At 34.9% G+C, this 20,012-nt stretch overlaps 4 protein-coding genes across 4 annotated transcripts; 3 read left to right on the forward strand and 1 right to left on the reverse strand.

Moving 5' to 3' along the window:
- Positions 1–1,366: 1,366 nt before the first annotated feature.
- LOC110792785 (uncharacterized) lies at positions 1,367–4,020 on the forward strand. Its single transcript, XM_021997609.2, has 2 exons — positions 1,367–1,496; positions 2,945–4,020. Exon 2 carries the CDS (start codon positions 2,973–2,975, stop codon positions 4,005–4,007), a length of 1,035 nt encoding a protein of 344 aa, XP_021853301.2. The 5' UTR covers positions 1,367–1,496; positions 2,945–2,972; the 3' UTR covers positions 4,008–4,020.
- Positions 4,021–7,104: 3,084 nt separating this feature from the next.
- LOC110792923 (3-ketoacyl-CoA synthase 12-like) lies at positions 7,105–8,514 on the forward strand. The gene has a single exon (XM_021997747.2). It carries the CDS (start codon positions 7,105–7,107, stop codon positions 8,512–8,514), a length of 1,410 nt encoding a protein of 469 aa, XP_021853439.2.
- Positions 8,515–12,140: 3,626 nt separating this feature from the next.
- Positions 12,141–15,435, forward strand: LOC110792930 (very-long-chain 3-oxoacyl-CoA reductase-like protein At1g24470). The gene is made up of 3 exons (XM_021997753.2): positions 12,141–13,394; positions 14,428–14,497; positions 15,101–15,435. Exons 1-3 carry the CDS (start codon positions 12,760–12,762, stop codon positions 15,362–15,364), a joined length of 969 nt encoding a protein of 322 aa, XP_021853445.2. The 5' UTR covers positions 12,141–12,759; the 3' UTR covers positions 15,365–15,435.
- Positions 15,436–16,093: 658 nt separating this feature from the next.
- LOC110793740 (uncharacterized) lies at positions 16,094–19,452 on the reverse strand. Its single transcript, XM_021998644.2, has 8 exons — positions 19,378–19,452; positions 18,949–18,983; positions 18,535–18,834; positions 18,023–18,080; positions 17,319–17,443; positions 17,060–17,122; positions 16,844–16,968; positions 16,094–16,404 (listed from the first exon to the last, which is right to left on the reverse strand). Exons 1-8 carry the CDS (start codon positions 19,379–19,381, stop codon positions 16,257–16,259), a joined length of 858 nt encoding a protein of 285 aa, XP_021854336.1. The 5' UTR covers positions 19,382–19,452; the 3' UTR covers positions 16,094–16,256.
- Positions 19,453–20,012: the final 560 nt, after the last annotated feature.

Here is a 20,012-nt window from a genome sequence, read left to right on the forward strand (position 1 = left end):
AATCCCAAATTCACCTTCGTTCCATATTATTCTACAGTGCAAGAGTATGATCAAGAGAGAGTGTTGGGAAGTTTTGGTACAACATTGTTATAGGGAAGCCAATAGAGCGGCGGATTGGCTAGCTAACTTTGGAACCAAGATGGAACAACGCCTAGTGTTCTTTGAAGCGGTCCCCTCGGATCTTCAAACCGTTTTATTGGAGGACTTAAGTGGAGTCACTATAGCAAGGAAAGTAGCAGCACTGGCAGCTTGAAGCCCACGAAGTGGTTGATGGTGAGCTCGAAGGCTGGAGGCTTTACTTTGGTGTTATAGTTTTATTTCTACTTTAGTTGTGTTAAGTTTGTTCTATTTCGTTTCTTTATTGTAATGCTGTCTCAGGGGTTTCCCCTCTTCTATCACCAAAAAAAAAAAAAAAAATTGTAGGTGATGTGGCTCGACCTTGAGACCTTCAAATAAGGTGAGTTCCCACCAACTCCACCAACTTATGCTGGTTCTAGCCCACGTAATTGCACGAGTTTTAAAAATACTCATATATAATACGAAACTAGTGTGTGGCCCGGGCGATGCCCCGGTTGCTACATTGACTAATTAAAATTTTAGATTTTTCTTAAGCTCAATATTTGATTAAAATACTTGTATTCTATAGAATTAAAAATATATGTTAAGTTCGTAATCTATCATGGCAAGTAATTTTTCAATCATATCATCTTACAATTTGTATAATTTGTTTTCTCGTAGAACTAAGTGTGTCAAATTAATAAACACCAAATTAGATATATATGCAGGTATGTATGACAACCCTATAGTTGATGCTTATGAAACTTATGATATCATGTTTCTTCATGGTTGACATAATGCTTTAATTGTTTTTTTTTCAATAGTCCATAGAAATTAAAAAAGTCACATAAAATTTATTTGTTTTAGACTTCACGTTATCATTTATTTATAAATTATATGAAGGGATAAACCACAATTGGTGGTTGGTTAAGATGGTAAAGAGAGTTACCATCCACACTTGAGGTCAGGTGTTCGAACTTCATTATATTGATTTTTGGTTGTCCATGACATAACACTTGGTGAGTGGATGATGTGGCATAATGAGGAGAGTACTACGTGACACATATACGTTTTTCACAACGCCTTTTAATATATTAGTATAGATAGATATTACGTACATTCAGAAGGAGTAGTATCAAACTACTAATGAACTCGGTCTTAAGACTCTCGACTTAGTGGTTAATACTGAAGGCCCGTATACGCTTGATTTTATGTACGTGAAAATGTTAGTCGTAGTAGTTAATTGATACTCAAACTCCTGGCAATTTTATTCTTTACAAATCTAAATTTGTTATTATAAAAAAAAGTATTTAAATTTGTTAATTTTACTTTTAACACCTAAAACCTAAAATAATTATCCTGGAGCCTATAACCAGTTCATCACCTACCTCTGGCAAGCCGCAATTTATCTCCCAACATGCCGAAAATTATTAAAACAGGTAATATTGATCTTCTTCTCCGTTATTCATTTATTTATTTTTCGCAAAATAATATTTGAAATATTATTCTTTTTTTTTGTATCAAATTTATTGTGCTTACTTTTATTTCTGTTGTAATTCTCTGTTTGATTTGTTTCGCAAAATGCTTATTTGTCTGCCTAATTTCAGATTATACGGAGTACTTCTTTTGTTCGAACTTCCGATTTTGTATTCAACTGTTTTAACATTCTCTATTTTTTTTGGTGCAAATTAATCTCAAACATTTTCTATGAATGATTTATGTGTGCAATTGTGCAATTAGAAACGGATGAAGTATATTTTTTTGGGTGTTAGCACCTGGTTCACGCTTAGGGTTAATCTGGAATCGGGAAGAATTTTGAGTGGATAGATTTCAGTCCCCTCCTAATTATTGTTAATTATTATTACGGGGATCGAACACGGGTCCAGCCTAACAAATTCAGCCACAATCACCGCTAAACCAACAGACAATTAGTAACAGAGGAAATATGTATGTACTACGCGTTGCTTTATTAATGCAGAATTACTGGGAAGTAATAACATTGTAGCCGTGAATGAGGGATCTGATATTAATGTGAATTATAATTCTTTTTTTTTTTTTTGGTGCGAATGAGCCACAAGGGCGGGGATGAGAATCGATACCAGGATCACCTGGAATCGGGATGAAAGCTCTAACCAACTGAGCTATCCATCACTCTCATGATTCATAGTAGTATATAAATTGAATATACATATGAATGTTTCTTGTTTGTTATCCTTCCTTATTCACCATGTTTGTTGTCTTCCGTCATGGAAATTAATTCCAAAATTCGATTTCTCTGGTTTACACTCTATTATACTTTCTCTGTTCTTGTTTACATGACACAATTGAAATTTTGACACTATTCACACAAGCTTCTTTGACTTCATTTTGTGATTTATACATAAGAAAAAGCATAGTCGTGTGGAATCTTGTTAGATTCGTCTCAATGAATAGCTTTAAATATCAACTTTTTATAATTTTTCTTATCCATAATGGAAGATATTAATATTTGAAAACGTGCATAAATAATTGTGTCATTTAAAAAAGAACAGAGGAAGTATCAGTTAGGGTTTGGGTAGGAAAGCTAAAAAGATTGAATTGGGATAGTTTTGAAATTTGATTTATTTCTAGTAGATTGGGGAGAATTTAAGGATGAAGATTCACTTCGAAATTAGATTGCGACAGTGTTGAAATTAAATTTATTTTGAAAGACTGATCTTGAATCTTTAACTAGTAAAAAAAAAAAAATCTTTAACTAGTGGAGTTTAAACAACCATCCAATTTACAGGGGATTTGATATTGCCAATTACTTTTCCCCCCTGATTATATATCTTGTTCAGTACCTGTCAACGACTTGTTCTTTCCGGTTTTTTTTTTTTTTTTAATAAAGCAAAGTTGTATTTTGTAGATAAATTGTTGCGTTTTGAAGGAGGTGCATGTACCCCCTACAACTACGTGGACTAATTTGCTTATATGTAAGAAAATGGAAAAAGGGTGAGAAGATTATTATTTTTAACCCAACCACTCGAGAGTTGGTAGATGTGCCTCTAGTAGGATCACACAATGTAAAACATTATCAAGAAATGAGATATTGTGTAGTTTGTGGTTTTGGGTTTGATTCTACAAGAAATGACTACAAAATCATTTTAATTACAACAAATACTATAGTGAATTGGACGTGGCTTGATGTTGATGTTTATTCTGTACGCGATGGTCAGTGGCATAGCCTGAATGACTTAGGCCCTCTTCAGTCTCTTGACAAATTAGCTTGCTACAAAAGAATTGTAGCAATTTCGAATGCCAAAGGTAGGATACTCAACTTCAAGGCAATATTATGCATCAAAGGAAAAAAGGAAGAGTGTTTATTGTCATTCGACATGGTAGATGAAGTGTTTAGGGTCATCCCCATGCCACCACCGCAACAACAACGACGACGACAACAACAACAACAACAACAACAAGATTATGATCTGTTAGAATCAAATAGTAGTAAATGGGAGGCATGTCTTTATAATCATGTTAATGAGAATAATGGGTTGGAATATGTAGACATATGGGTACTAAATGAGATCTCTAATTACAATGAAGTCACGTGGAGTAAGCGTGCTTGTATTAAAATACCTAATAAGTACTACCTTGATTGTATAGTAGGAGTTTGGATGAACGATAATGAGCTTTTACTCAACTTGAGGGAGAAAGTTGGGAAAGATTTGATGAAAACGGAGATGTTTGTTTATGACGTTTCCGATCAACGGCTAATACGAGCTGGTCGGAAAGATGTTAGGTGGTGGTTCCAAGTTTACGGAGAGAGTTTGGTATCGATTAAGGGTAACATTGGTTGTTACAATCAAGATGTTGAGCAAAATGATCAACTGACATTTTTCGTGAGAGAAATTCTTGGAAGGAGTCATGTTCTATGGTCTTGTAGTTTTAAGTTTGACGAGTACTCATCTACTTCCTCCGTTTCTTAATAAATAAAATAGAGAAATGTATCGAGCTTATTTTAATTTTAACAAATTACTTGTATATCATACAAGTACAAAGATATCATATTCTAGGTTTTTTGGATCCATATATATGTACTGTGAGATTGTTATGACATTTGATTTTTTATGTTAGAAATCTAAAATTATTTTCTTCCATCGTTCTTATAGATGATTTTCTTTTTTCTTTTTTTTTTTTGACGGGAAGAACAATTTCATTATTAATTAGACATACGACATCTACAATGATAAAATAGATCTGCATACCACAGGTTCATAGAAAATACATAATTGTTATAATCAAAACAATTACTATCTGCATCCTAAAGCACATCTCGTACTCCACCGCTTCTACCTTAACGCGAGCAGTGATTTACGATGTTTTTGCATTTTTCCAAGTAGAGCCATTCGCAATTTGCGCGCGAATTGTTCTGGTCGACGAGTTGATGATAAACCCTAAACCTGTATGAATCCAAATCTCCTTCCCAATTATTGAAGCCCTAAAAAAATTCTCAATAATGAGCTTTTCCTAAACTTGAGGGACAAGGTTGGGAAAGATTTGATGAAAACGGAGATGTTTGTTTACGACGTTGCCAATCAACGGCTAATACGAGCTGGTCGGAAAGATGTGAGGTCGTGGTTTCAAGTTTACGGAGAGAGTTTGGTATCGATTAAGGGTATAATGTCATCGTCTTGTAATGTAGCTGTTAAACGAGAAGGTGTAAACAACATCGGTGGTGGTTACAATCAAGATGTTGAGCAAAATGATCAACTCACATTTTTCGTGAGAGAAATTCTTGGAAGGAGTCATGTTCTATGGTCTTGTAGTTTTAAGTTTGACGAGTACTCATCTACTCCCTTTGTTCCTTAATAAATAGAATAGAGAAATGTATTAAGCTTATTTGAATTTTAACGAGTTACAATGAAAAAGTTTATCATACAAGATATCATATTCTAGGTTTTTTGTATCCATACATACCGTGAGATTATTATGACATTTGATTTTTTATTTTAGATATCTAAAATTAAAATCCAATCCCTACGTGACAAGGTTTTCCACTGAGTAGTACCTTATTTACGCACATAATTAGTTGATAGAAGTTGATTATTTGGCTTATTATGGCCCAATTTTGCAAAAATAATGGTGGATTGGTAGCCGGTAAGTTTTAGCGGGTGTGCGGTGGTAAGTGTTGAACTATTAGCGGATAGTTGTAAGATGTTAAAATTTAAAAGTAATTGTTTAATATTGATAGTATGAGTTTTCGATAAAAGTAGTTATTTGGATTGTAGAGTATAATATGTTGTTTAAAACTTTACTATGATTTGATCAAATGTTACTTATTTACTTACTATTTCAAAACACTAATATGATTAACGTTTGAAAATATGTACTTATATATTGGAACTGATTAAACATAATTAACCTGATAGGACCTGATTAGAATTTATTAGGATCATTGAAACTATTAACCCAATAAGACATGATTAGAAAATTATCTCAAATTGTTGATTCGTGCTACATATTATATTGTTAATTCTTCTACGGGCCATTATCTGATCCCTAATTAAACTGTTCAAGATTCATCACTACACGTCGATCTTTCACCTACCCAAATTATCAGTTTCATACAGGAGCTAGACTCGCACCAAATTTATTGTCTGCTGTTTGAAGTTTCAAACCAACGTGTTACTGTCTTTGGAGTTTGGATACACCAATGATTACTTTACAAGTTACAAGTACGAGGTGTACTCCCAACAATCACAAATTATACATTCTGATTTTTCATTAATTTGTCAAAACACTTCAAATAATTGGAGTATAATTTTTAAAACCTTTTCAAACTTCCCTAATTATAAACATCTTCCCACTACAAGAAATTGTACTATTAACGACGGAAAATTCTGTCGCGAATCCGTCATAAAAGGGGGCCGTCGTTAATGGAAAATCCCGTCGTTAACCCGGCGTAAAAGACATATGCGACGGTTGTTCCCGTCCTTGTTGGGTTGTTATCCCCGTCGCAAAAGCCCTTTTACGACGAGATTTTTACCCGTCGTTATTAGGTTGTCATAAAAGATACAAATTTTTGTAGTGTCCTCAATTTCGGCAAATCTTCGAAAAATCGACAAAAGATAGTCTGTACATGAACATACAATTTTCACCCATTGAAACTCAAATATTTACGAATATGTGAATTGTCTCGCATCGGAAAGGAGAAGAGGAGTTACTCTCACTATTAACCTCCATTAAAATTATAGGTGGGCCGAATTCTCCTTTTCCGTGACGGATTGCCCAGACTCAATTTTCTATACCTAATGATGGGGTACTCAAACTATATTTTGTTGTCATCCTAATTCAATTTAATCAATACAGCTAATTAATGATGTGGTACTCTAACTATCTCCTCTTGTCACCCTAATTAATCGTTGCAACCTCCTCGTTAAGACCGTGTATGTATCTGTGATTGGTCACAAGTTCAAATCTAACGCTTACTCATTTGTAAAACTGTAATTTGTATTATCACTGCGACTCATTTGCACCAAAAGATGGCCGAGTCCGTGTGCCTTGGGCATGAAAAAGCCTGGTCCAAATCGTGTCTTCGTGCCTAAGACTAATTTCACTGAATTTGACGTGCTTTTTTAATACCATGCTTGTGTTGAGCCATGATGTTTCTGTGCTCGTACCGTGCTTTTATGTGTTATGTTGTGTCGTGCCTCGGACCTACGTGACGGTGCAGTGCCATCTTCATTCGCACCCGAAAATAAAATAAAATAAAATATCGCACCATCTTGTTTCCTACACTATTCACACTAGATATTTGATCATTTTTTGTGATTCCTAAAATTGTAGTTATGTGAGATCTTGTTAGATTCATATCCGTATATGTTTTCTAAATATAATTTTTACTTATATATGACTAGAGAAATTAAGAGTCAAAGTATGCGTTTGAGAGGCGTAAAGTCATCCATGATACAATATCAGTTTCCTAAGGTTAGATATCTCTTATTTAAATGGCTCAACTTCTTAGCTTTAGCTCTCACCAAAAATTACAAGTTCCTTAGCTTCCTCTAATTTTTTTTAATAATAATGGGGTTTTTCATCGTAATACTTCTCCTCCCTTCTCTTTTTTTCCTCTACCATTTTCTCGAATGGGCTTTTATAAAAAGACATCAAGATTGCTATATACTAAGCTATGAATGTTTCAAGCCTAGTGATGATCGGAAAATAAGCACACAATTTTCCGGCGAGATCCTTACTCGAAACAAAAGTTTGGGCCTTGATGAATACAAGTTTCTTCTCAAGGCGGGCGTTAGCTCCGGCCTTGGGGAGCAAACCTACGGCCCAAGAAACATCCTTTTGGGCCGCGAAGAAAGCCCAACACTTAATGACAGCCTCGATGAGATGGACGAGTTTTTTCGAGATAGTGTCGAAAAACTCTTCTCCAAATCCCAAATTTCTCCACACCAAATCGACATATTAGTCGTTAATGTATCGATGTTTGCGTCCGTACCATCCTTGACCTCAAGGATAGTAAACCACTACAAAATGAGGGATGATATTAAGGTTTATAACCTTAGTGGGATGGGTTGTAGTGCTAGCTTAATTTCTATAAATATTGTTCAAAATGTTTTTAAGAATGAAAAGGAACGTTACGCTTTGGTTGTAACATCCGAATCTCTAAGCCCGAATTGGTATACGGGTCATGACCGATCCATGATCCTATCCAACATACTTTTTAGGTCGGGTGGGAGTGTTATCCTCTTGACCAACAAGTGGGGCCTGAGGAAGAAAGCTATGTTGAAGCTCAAATGTCTCGTACGGACACATCATGGGGCCAAAGACGAGTCGTACGGATGTTGCATGCAAATGGAGGATTCATCGGGGAGACTAGGGTTCCATCTTAGCAAAACCCTACCCACGTCCGCGGCCCGATGTTTGGCTAATAATCTCAAGGAGTTAGCCCCCAAAATCTTACCCACAAGGGAAGTGGTTCGATTTGGGGTGGCGGTTATGGTCCGGAGATTTATCTCCGGACCTAACCATAAACCCGTCATTAACTTTAAAACGGGGGTACAACATTTTTGCTTGCATACGGGTGGGAAAACCGTTATAGATGATTTAGGAGAAAACCTTAAGTTAAGTGAGTACGATCTCGAGCCAGCGAGAATGACCCTACACCGGTTCGGGAACACATCGGCGAGTAGCTTATGGTATGTATTGGGGTATATGGAGGCAAAGAAGAGGCTCAAGAGAGGGGAAAGGGTGTTGATGGTTAGTTTTGGGGCAGGTTTTAAATGTAATAGTTGTTTGTGGGAGGTGTTGAGAGACTTAGATGGGTGTGACAATGTTTGGAAGGATTGTATTGATGAGTACCCTTCTAAGGGCTTGGCTAATCCTTACTTGGAAAAATTTGGTTGGATCCAAAATGAAGATTTTAGTACCTTCCCAAAAGACCACGAGGAAAAGTTAAATTACTTTCGAGAAAAGATGAACTGAACTATACTGCGTACAAATTTGGGTATTTAGCTAGGCCCGTTAAAAAATATATTTTGTACACGTTTACTACGTACTACGTAATATTATATGTATGTGCCTAGTGTGAGGAAGATGATAATCTCACGTGGATGCTAGTATTGTAACTATTGTTAAAATATTACTGTTTCTTTAAAAAAAATAAAAATTATTACTGTTATTATTATTACCGACTATTCTATGAAAACATTTGCTTGTATAATACGGAGTACTCCCTCCATTCCTTTTTGTTCTTCCCATTTCTATTTTTGGCGTTCCTATATGTTCTTCCCATTTCCTTTTTTGGACATATCTTTTTACCATAAAATTTTCCACCATCCCTTATTTAATTCATCCATATTTCCCTATTCACCCACCCAACCCCACTTTTATGATTTTTTATTACTTTTATTAAAAATATCTTCTCTCTCCTTCATTTCTTTATTACTTTCATTTACTACTTTATTACTTTCTCTTACATTCAATCATTACTCTTACATCCAATCATTATAAGATTTTATTTTCTTAATTTCCACACCATTTCCCAAACGGGAAGAACATAAAGGAACAAAGGGAGTAGTACAATTGAATTTGTACGTACTTGTGGTTTGTTCAATAAATTACTCCATAATCCGTACTATTAAGATGTTATTAGTTAGAACTGAGAAGATTCGTGGGTCTTTGCTTTTATGTGAATCCATTCCTTACTCCCTCTGTCCCTTAATACTCGCACCATTTTGACTTTTTACACTATTCACATAATTCACATTGACCTTATTTTATTTATAGTATATGAAAACAAATATTAGTATATAATATATTGTTGGCTTCATCTTAATACATATTTTCAAAATATTAATATTTTATAAGTTTTTATAATATGTAATTAAAGATATTGGTGGTCAAAGAAGTGCATTGGCAACCGTGTCCAGTCGGTGACAACTTCTTTTGGGTCTGGAAGAAGTCGCTTGTAGCCAGCCGATGTGGTCACCATCATAGGTACTCAAGATATTGTGTCTGGAGAGGTGGGGAGCGGGGGCGGGTTCCGGCGGTTGGTTGACACTACCCCCTTCGCCTAAGAGTTAGTTAAGTAAGAGTTTTGTCGATCACCTCCCGGTCTGCCAAAAATGAAGCTAAAATCCGATAGAATACATTTTCTCCTTTTCTTTTTTGGGGGAAGAGGTGATACTTGCAGCTGGTGCAATAGGGAGCCTTCAAAACGGTGCGAATATTAAGGGACGGAGGGAGTATAATTTAACTCCGTAACTCGATAGTCTTTGTTGGGCTTTGTAATATATATTGGGCACAACCGGGAAGCTATATTGTCATTGAGCATCCAAACACTCTATTGACTCCCGTGCATATATTCTCCGTTTACACGAGTTCACTCAGCTACTGTTAAAAATGACCGTGGATCGTGGCGGGCCATGCTTCGGTCTAGCACGGTGCCTTGGACTTTAATCAGTTCGGCATACGTCAAGCTCACTTGTTTTGTGTGCCCGTGTCTAGTCGTGCTTTTTAATTACGTGTCTGTGTCGTCGTGCCTCAGCCCTCAGGTCAGTCCAACCCATTGTCATTTTTAGATATTGTAGCAATATAAATCCAGGAGAACTAAAAAAGATGATCACTTGTATAGCTGTGTGGGTGTCTTTCCTGATAGGAGGAGTTGGAGTAAGAAAATCACTACTTGATTTCTACTGCATATATCGTCAACGTTTACTATTTACAGTTTTAAACAATATTAAAACAAAAGGAGAATAGTGTCGGTGAGTTGATTCGTGAATAGGTGTAAGAAATCTTTTGGAAAAGGTGAGGATAGAATTTGACACTTCTAATGTGAGAACACATAAAACGATCAAAAGGTCTTGCGCGCACAAGATTGTACACCAAGATAACTTTTACCAATTTTCTTGTAACTTTAACCTAGTTTTGAATAACTTTTATAAACGTTGATAGATAAACATTTTAAAAGGTTAAATGATTACTTTTATACCTTATTAGTGATTTTGAAGAAATAAGTTTTATTAAAATGAAAAACTTTATCATTAAAAAAATAGATAACTTTTACATATATAAGCTTAACTTTTAAGCATTTTGAGTTAACTTTTACTCCGGTGTACAATATTTATTGTACAACCCTTGTAAATAAGAATTTGTGTAAAACGATACTCAATTGATAGGTGTAAATGTATTAGGTAAGAGATTAAGATTTTGTTTTATTTGACTTACGTTGGATTGTTGGGTAAAATAAGTTCAGAAAAAATAAGTTTTTTTGATACATTTTTATACACACATGTTTATTTTAGACAATTTTTTTTTTTTTTTGCAGTTAAAATAAGTTTAAACAAAATAAGTCGAATAGAACGGTATCTAAGATGTATTGATATGAAGTGACAACATTGAATTGAGCTAGATTAATTAGCTACGCATTCCAATTGAATGTTTTGGCTGGGTTTTTTTCTCCTCCTTTAATTTCGTCGGCAAACCCCAGTACTGGCATAGTTGCGTAGACCCAACTTCGTAGTGATAGTTACTGGCCGTTAATCTAGTATTATCATCATCAATGGCGCAAAGTACTATTTTTTTATTCGTAAGAAAAAAAGACCCTACTAAACTAGTAACACTTATCATAAGGGATGGGAATTGAGAAGGAAAATACAATCCCAAACATAATACACTTTATGGGTGTCAAACTTGTCACCCCCACCTCCACCTCCACCAGACTAGCTTTCTTTCAGTCTGAAATGTGTTTTCTTATAAGACCAACTTATACTTCACACTAAAATCCATTGACGGATATTTTCTCAAATTTTTTCCAATGTAAGACAAGGTAACTAACATGTGGGATTGGGACATTGGGTTGCAACGGTTATTAGTTATTACCTTAAAATAGAGTTTTGAAAATGTTCCGTACACCTTGCGTAGTACGGACTATTGTTCAAAGTCTTGTGTTTTATACATTTATTAAGAAATCTAGAAGGTACTCCGTAGGTAGTAACATGGAGCAATCAACGAGAGGGACAAGGCATTTAGTTATTGATGGGGACATAAAGACATAATGATCCTCTTTATGACTTTATCTAGGAACACTACGATAATACTTCGTACTACGTATGTATTATTATTTATTAATGAGAACTTAATCCAATAATGACGGGCTAATTTTTTTTTGGCAAAAGCCTTTTACGACGGGTCTAACAACCAAATACAGTTGGAAACAATTGTCACAAATGCTTTCTACGACGGGTTAATGACGGGATTTTCCATCAATGACAACCCATTTTTATGATGGGATTGGTGACGGGTGAGTAGGTGTAAGATTTTTTTTTTTTTTTTGGAAAAGGTGAATAAGGAAGAAGAAGTTGAATAGTGGATAGAATTGATACTTCTAACTTGCGAACATAGAAATCGATACTCTACTCATAAAGAGGGGTGACAAAATACAAATGAGAAGCGCCAAAATCAATACTCAATTGATAGGTGTAAATGTGTTGGGTAAGAGATTAAGGTTTTGTTCTATTCGAACTTATTTTGAGATATATAAGACAAAATAAATAATAAGTTAAGAAAAAATAAGTTTTTTTCATACATTTTCATACAAAATAAGCTTTTTCGGTTAAAATAAGTTCAGACAAAATAAGTCAAATATAACAAAGTCTAAGATGTATTGTTGATATTCCAATTGCATGTTGGTTCAGTGGTAATTGTGGCTGAACTTGGTAGGTAGGACTCATCCGTGTTCGATCTCCTGCAACAACAATTGGGAGGGGACTAAAACCTATCCACCCAAAACTCACTCGGAATCCAAATTAGCTCTAAGTGTGAACCGCGTGGTAACACACAAAAAAAAGACTCTACTAAACTAGCAACACTTATATGAAGTGACAACCTTGAATTGAGCTAGATTAATTAGCTACACATAAACATTCATTCCAATTCAATGTTTTCGCTAGTTCTTTCTCCTCCTATAATTTCGTCGGCAAACCCCATTATTGGCGTAGTTGCTTAGACCCAACTGCGTAACGATAGTTACTGGTCATAAAAAAGTAGTCAAATAATTTTAGAATATCCGTGCATACACAAAATCTAATCTAATTGACCAGGATAAGTTGATGACATGCATGTTCTTTAAGTCTTTCTCCATCCACATGACACATCATCAACCAAAAACATCACGTACCTTAACTACATTATTCATTGCGCACTTGAATTAGTTGTATGTAGATATGCATGATCCCCAATTCCCCATACACCATGCTACCTCTATGGCTTTCCCTTATTTCCCTCTTAGGCATCCTCACCATCTTCAAACACACAATCTCCCTCCTCAAATGGACATACATCACCTTCATTAGACCCCCAAAAAACCTCAAAAAAACCTATGGTTCTTGGGCACTAATCACCGGCTCGTCCGATGGCATCGGACGAGCCTTCGCCTTCCAACTCGCAACCCATGGCCTCGACCTCATCCTCGTTAGTCGAACCACAACGAAACTCGACCGTGTCGCTCATGATATCAAACACAAGTTCCCTAACACTAACATCAAAGTGGTGACAATAGACTTCACAAAGGATGTAACATATGTTATTGGAGAAATTGAGAGGGTTATTAAAGGGTTAGATGTTGGTGTTTTGGTTAATAATGTGGGGATTACATATCCAAAAGCTATGTATTTTCATGAATTAAATGAAGAAATGTTGCTTAATATTTTGCGAGTAAATATGGGAGCTATAAGTGGAGTTACTAAAGCAGTATTGCCTAGTATGTTGCGGAAAAAGAAAGGTGCAATTGTTAATATTGGTTCTGGTGCTTCTGTTGTTGTGCCTTCTCATCCTCTTTATGCCATTTATGCTGCTACTAAAGCGTAAGTCCATTTTTTTTTTTTCAATGCATTCGGATATACTCCGTACACTGCCCTGGAGTTAGGTGTACCCAAAAGTATGGTTTTTTTCAATCCATAAACTTTTTGCTCATTTTAAAATTGTCAACTGAGCAGATTAGATCAATACATCAGATGCATGATAAAACTCTGTTGAATTCTATGACTAGTCATTTGTTAATTTATGATCACAAACATTAATATTTTTTATTATGAATGAGAAAAAGTTATAAAAAGTTGTTATTTAAAAGATATTTATTGAAACGAATATACTAAGATCTCACACGACTATTTTTTTTTATTTAGTATAAATCACAAAGGAAATCAAAGGAGCTTGTGTGAATACTGAATAGTGTGCAAAACCTAATTGTTTCATGTGGGTGGCCTTAGACGGTGGGGAACTCAATGACCTTATTAATTACTTAGAGGTAACAACTAACAAGTTTGAACTTCACCATCTGCTAGCTTGTGCAAGAAAAGTAAAATTCTTTTATTTTTCTCTACTTTCAAGCGTAGCTAAACTATGTGACCTATAACTCTATAAGGCCATAATAGGTGACTATTCATTGGAGTAGTTATCTTACTCTTTCAAATTCAAATTCAAATTCAAATTCAAATTCAAATTCAAATGAGACAAGTAAATGCATATACTAAATGATCTAATGATGTTCCACTATTCAACTTTCAAATATTAAATGAGGGTGTTTCACTTCTTCGATCAATTGCTTCATATTTCGATGAAACATATAGCAACGTGTAACTTAGTTTGTATAACTGCTTAACTAAGCTAGCTCGAAACCAATGACGGTAATGATGTCTCGGCCTAATAGTTAAAAATAGAGGCATGTGTTTGATAGGTTACATATTCAAAATTTTCTCCTCAATTTGTAATTTGTATTGTGCATGTAGTTCATTCGCACGGAAAAAAAAAAAAAAAAACTAAATAGAGTCATCTTGTTATGATTTTGTTTTCTTTGCCCACCCAGAAGAGTTCCTCAACTGCTGAATTGTCATGCAGTTATACTGATCAACTGTCAAGATGTCTTCATGTGGAATACAAGAATGTAGGGATTGATGTACAATGTCAGGTATTAAGGTTATGTTATGTTCGACTTATTTTGACTTATTATAGACAAAATAAGTTCAGTTTAGTTCGGATAAGTTCAGATAATATATAAGTTCAACAATAATAACTTTTTTCAGACATTTTCACACACAAATAAGTTTATTTCAGACAGAATAAATTTTTTTTAGATAAAATAAGTTCAGATGATATAAGTTTAGTCAAAATAAGTCCAATAGAATAGAGCCTAAACCATACCCTGTTAATTTATTTCTTTTTGTTTGCTCTAGTGCTTGTTGGTTGATATAAAAATAACGGAAAACAAAATGATTTACGAAATAGAATAATATTGAGTTGTTTGGTTGACTAAAATATGGAAAGTTGAACTTTATAAGATTGACATTTTATTTCCTGCAAATTAAATGAAGGAGGTTTCTTATTAAAAACCCTTCTAAAAGGAATTTCTTATGTTATTTTAATTTTAATTTTAATTTTTTTTACCGAACTTCTTATTTTCAACTAAACACGTTTTAACACTTTCTATGAAATTCATCTACTCCTGAGTCCTGTCTATACTGTTGATATAAGATCTTATATAATTAATGTATTGGTGTTAAAACTTTGAAAGGTACCTTTGTATGTTGCCACCAAAATGGCCTTAAATGTGGCATCCGTCAAGAGACCAACCCTATTCATTCCGACGGCAGAGGATTACGCGGTGGCTGCAGTCCGTCGAATCGGGTATGAAGCAAGGTGCACACCCTTTTGGGCACACTCACTTCAATGGTGCTTGGCTAGTTTTGTCCCCAATAGTTGGCTCGATGCTTGGCGCCTATCTATAGGCGTCCAAAGGATCGAGATCGGCTATTTTATAATTCTCCCATTTTTATAAGACTAGAATTAAGCTTGTGCAATACACGGATTAATACATTAAAATTACATAGGGAATGCATGATTTATTTACTTTTTTATGGGATAAAAGCATTAATGACAGGATTTTCCGTCGTAAAAGAACAATTACAACGTGATTTCGTCACAAACCTAAATACCCTGTCGTAGAATATTTCACTTAAAACGCTGGATTTGAGCCCGTCATAAATAGGCCCTTCGTTAATGAGATTTTTTTTTTGTGTGTGTAATGTAGTTGTATTATTATATAGAACATCGAAGTTGACTCCTAATAAAATTTATCTTTTACTAAGTATTTATTTATTATTTAGTTGATGCTTATGAGACTTATGAAATAAAAGGTAACATATAGATTTAAATGTTTTAGACTTCATGTTAACATGTATTTATAAATTAATGTGCATGGATAAACAACAATTAGTGGTTGGTTAAGATAGTAATAAGAGTTCTCCAAACTTGAGGCCTTGTGTTCAAACCTTGTTGCATTGATTTTTGGTTGTCAATAACATCACATAACCTTGGTGAGTGGATGATGTGGCGTAACATGAGAGTTCTACGTGGCACATAAACTGTTTTCGCAACTCCTTTTAATATATATTAGTATAGATTACGGTTTTTGATCGAATCGGAGCGGATCCAATTCATTGGCAGATGAGCCTTTCTTTTCGGATCAATGAGACAAGGAGAGACTCAGAGTGAAATGCCCACGAAGTTTCACGGAATGCACCAAATACCCTTCACGTTTTCAAAAAAACATAATATACCCCTATTTTTCCAAAAATACACCAAATGTCCTTGAACTTAACGGAAGTCTAGTGATATGCTAATTTCTAAAAAGAGGAAGTATATTATATACATTAAAGTGTTTTAGGCTTCTAGCTCGATATTTGTTCAGATGACCTTGATGTCTGTTGCCATAGAAGGGCGCCAACAAGATTATTCAGCGCGTGCGACGCCATTGGCACAACTAGGCTTGAAGAGACGATAGTAACATAGCCATACACAACCCCTACAAAGGTCGCCCTGAAAGTAGATCGAAACTGCATTAAATGCGGAGGAAGTCTTGTTCTATAATCGGTAGAGATTTGAAATGTTGTATTCACAATATAATAATAGTTTGCATTTTCATTTAATACCAAACAACACAGTTTGGTAAAACAAGAATAGTTGCATTTTCTCATGTGGTACCAAACAACATGGTTTGGTAACGTGGTTTATTTTTAGTACCAAACAACACTCACAAGTCAAAGATAAATGTTATTTTCCGTGAGCCAGACTCAATTTATTACCTTAAGTTACCATCTAGCCCTTAGTATACCACCTGAAGTTACTATTTTGTCCTTAATATACCATTTCTAATCTCTACCGATTAGAGAATTAGAAAAACTGCATCAAATGCCATCATTTGATAAAGCAAACAACCAAATATGGTGCATTATCTCAAAGGACAAAGCCAAATTACCAGATAGCAAAGGAAGATTTTCGGCCACTTCCCAAGTGTAGAACACCAAAAAGAGCTGCAACTGCCAAAGCACTTTTCCAGTTGAGCCCCAGAAGTGGTAGCAGGCCTCCCCGGAAAAGTAATTCCTGGTTATCCGGTTAGTCAGAATTATGTTGGATGAGTGCAGTTTTGATCATCGGGTGTAAATAATCACTCGGGTAATGTTCTGTAGCGTACCTCACTAATCCCAGGAAGGAAAGCAACAATAAGATAATCATATGTCTCTAAGGATGTTAGGACCTGCATTTACAAAACAAAATAATAAAGGCGAATGATAGATTCTGAAAGAAAAATAGAAAATAATACGAAGTATTCAGTTCAGTTCAGGAGCATTCAATTCAGTTCAGTTCAATTCAGTTCAGGAGCATTCAATTCAGTTCAGTTCAGGAGCATTCAGTTCAGTTCAGTTCAGCTCAAAAGAACAGGGTCGTAGTACCTGTCTATTGGCTGCTTCACTTGATTCGGCAAAATCAGGCCATGTTTTCAGTAGTGTATATCTTGACAATGATATCAGCACAACCGAACCTGTAATCAGCCCGAGGTGCCACACCTGGAAATCAACTGTAGGAGACAAGAAAATGTATGTCACTCTCATGCTTACAAACTGGACCAATAACAGGAGAGATACGTTTCTAAACTACATATTTAACCATGGTAATCGGGAGTTAGAAATAAAAGTACAGTATAACAAGTCAAGCAAAGTATTTGGTCGATCAATTACAAGCCATAACATGAATCAAACAGCATTTGAATCGGAACAATAAAGAAAACAGAAACCATAATATGCAGACAATGCAGTGGTTATTGTGAGGCAGCATGCATTTTGGTCAGAGCAGCACCACAGTTTCTTTTGTTAAACAAGCTTTAATTTTTAAGCACACTTCCTGTAGTTCAAACATAAAAAGTTGTGTGGATACATTAGTATCTATCATATTCTCTATAACCCTACGCTATCAGGGCGATCACTGTTTTGAGTTCGCATTTTTTTTTTTAAAAAGACTGCTTCAATTTATACATTGGTTTGGTTTCCGAGTAAGCATCAAGGTAAAAACATATGCGTTCAACACTTTGCTATGCTGTAATGCAGAAGCCCTAATATGCATATGGAAAGGAAACTCGAGAAAAGACAGGATACCATACACGATACTTGGGAGCAGTCAAAGACAGGCAACCCTCCTGAAGATGCAACTTGAGATACCTGCAAACTTGCCATCAAAACTCATCGGAATAAGAAACTTTTCACACATCATTTCCTCCATAATCAGAGCAGTAGAGCCTCTAACAAATAAATGATATCACAAAACCGATACAATTAGAATCGGATAATATGAATCCAATCAAAGCTTCTGCATCACAACATTTATCAAATTACAGCTTAAACCATCCTAGATTAATATAATTCTTGTACTAGCTAGGGCCCTTTCGGTACCGTTTCTTGTTTCCGGTTTTCTGTATTTTACAAAATATAAAACCACAAAAAATAATTTTCAGCTTCTGTTGTCAGTTTTCAAAATCAACATGATTATTATAAGTATGATTATTTTTTAAGTTCATGACTCAATCTAAATCATATGACTTGGAAAACCAAAAACTTAAAACTTAAACCGACAGTGATACTGAACGAACCCTAAGATATGGATTAACACACAAACCTGCCGAATCGCCAACCCTAGAGCAGCTATCAGACCTGAAGTCACAGTACAGGCCCGGAGAACTGTGCCCCTTGAAGGGATGACATTAGTGACTGAATTCACCTCACTTTTCTCATTCACAAAGGCAAAATCATCATTAATGATACCACTCTTTGAAGGGAGATTATCTTTAATCCCATTATAACCATCTAATGAGGTCTTACTAGTTTCCAATTTCACCTCAGTTTGCTGTTCCTTTAATCTCTTCAGTTTCTTGGCCGATTTTCGACCCGCCAAAGCCAATATCCTACCTCCAAATGCCTACTTCACAGGTCAAAAAATACAATTAAGCACATAAAAACTACAATCCCAGCTAATATTATCATCCCTAAATCAAGATTGGAACTTTAATTTTCATGATTATAATAATCTTACAGGGTTTAGTTTGGTGAGGCCATAAGGGTTTCCACCTGAAGAAATAAGCTCATTGTTCAACAATGTAAATAAAAGCAGTATTTCAAACAAATTCAAGATTGTAATTGAGCAAAAACATCACTGATTACAATCACCCCACGAACCGAAAAGGGTAAATATAACATGAAAATGGTACTATTTTGGCTTAATTTAGCAAATTAGGTGGGGAATTGCGAATCCATACCATTTTCACACTAACAATCAGCTTATCAGCATGAACTAATAAATCTCAAATTACAAAAATTAAGGCTAAAGCAATAATGGGGTATTACTAATCTGCAGTTTTCTGTATGCAATTCGATAATTAAGACAGAAAATTGAAGAGATTGGAAGAATTTTTTTTTTTTTTTTGAGTAGATTGGAAGAAAATTTAACTGTATAGAAGCAGACCCATTCTTCTCTTCAGCTCAGCAAGAAGCAGCACCACATACAGCAGAGAATTTCCCAGTTGCCAAAATGAATAAGCAAACTGATACTTTTTTTTTCCCCTGTCTCTCGTCTTTATTTAATCTTAATTCAAAATATATTGACATTGTTTTTTTTTTTTTTTGCAAATGAGCATAAAGGGAAATAAATTACGAAGGAGATTTAAACCTGACATTTATACAATCGCATAAATCTAATTAATGAAGTCTTGTCCTAATGATTAAGACTGAGAGCTAGATATTAGGACAAGACTTCATTAATTAGATTTATGCGATTGTATATTAAGTTACTACTATGGTAAATTTAAAAAGTAAATAAATCAGTCAATCGATGATAAATGATTTCTAAACTTTTTCCTTCAGAAACTAATTTCGAAACTTTAATTAAAATTATGAAAGGTTATTACCCCTCCTCCTTTGAAGTATCATCCGAGTTTTGTATTTTTCTTTTTTTATTCAGCTAAAAACCGCTAACGAATCAAAGACGAACTAATGAAGACAGAAATTTGTCTCAAACGCCATGGTTTTGGTCCTTTGGATATTTCATTATTGCTCTACTAGAATTGAAAACATCATCTATCAAACAGAATTGGCAGAAAA

The sequence above is a fragment of the Spinacia oleracea genome, chromosome 1, assembly GCF_020520425.1.
Source record: "Spinacia oleracea cultivar Varoflay chromosome 1, BTI_SOV_V1, whole genome shotgun sequence".
NCBI classification, from domain to species: Eukaryota; Viridiplantae; Streptophyta; class Magnoliopsida; order Caryophyllales; family Amaranthaceae; genus Spinacia; species Spinacia oleracea.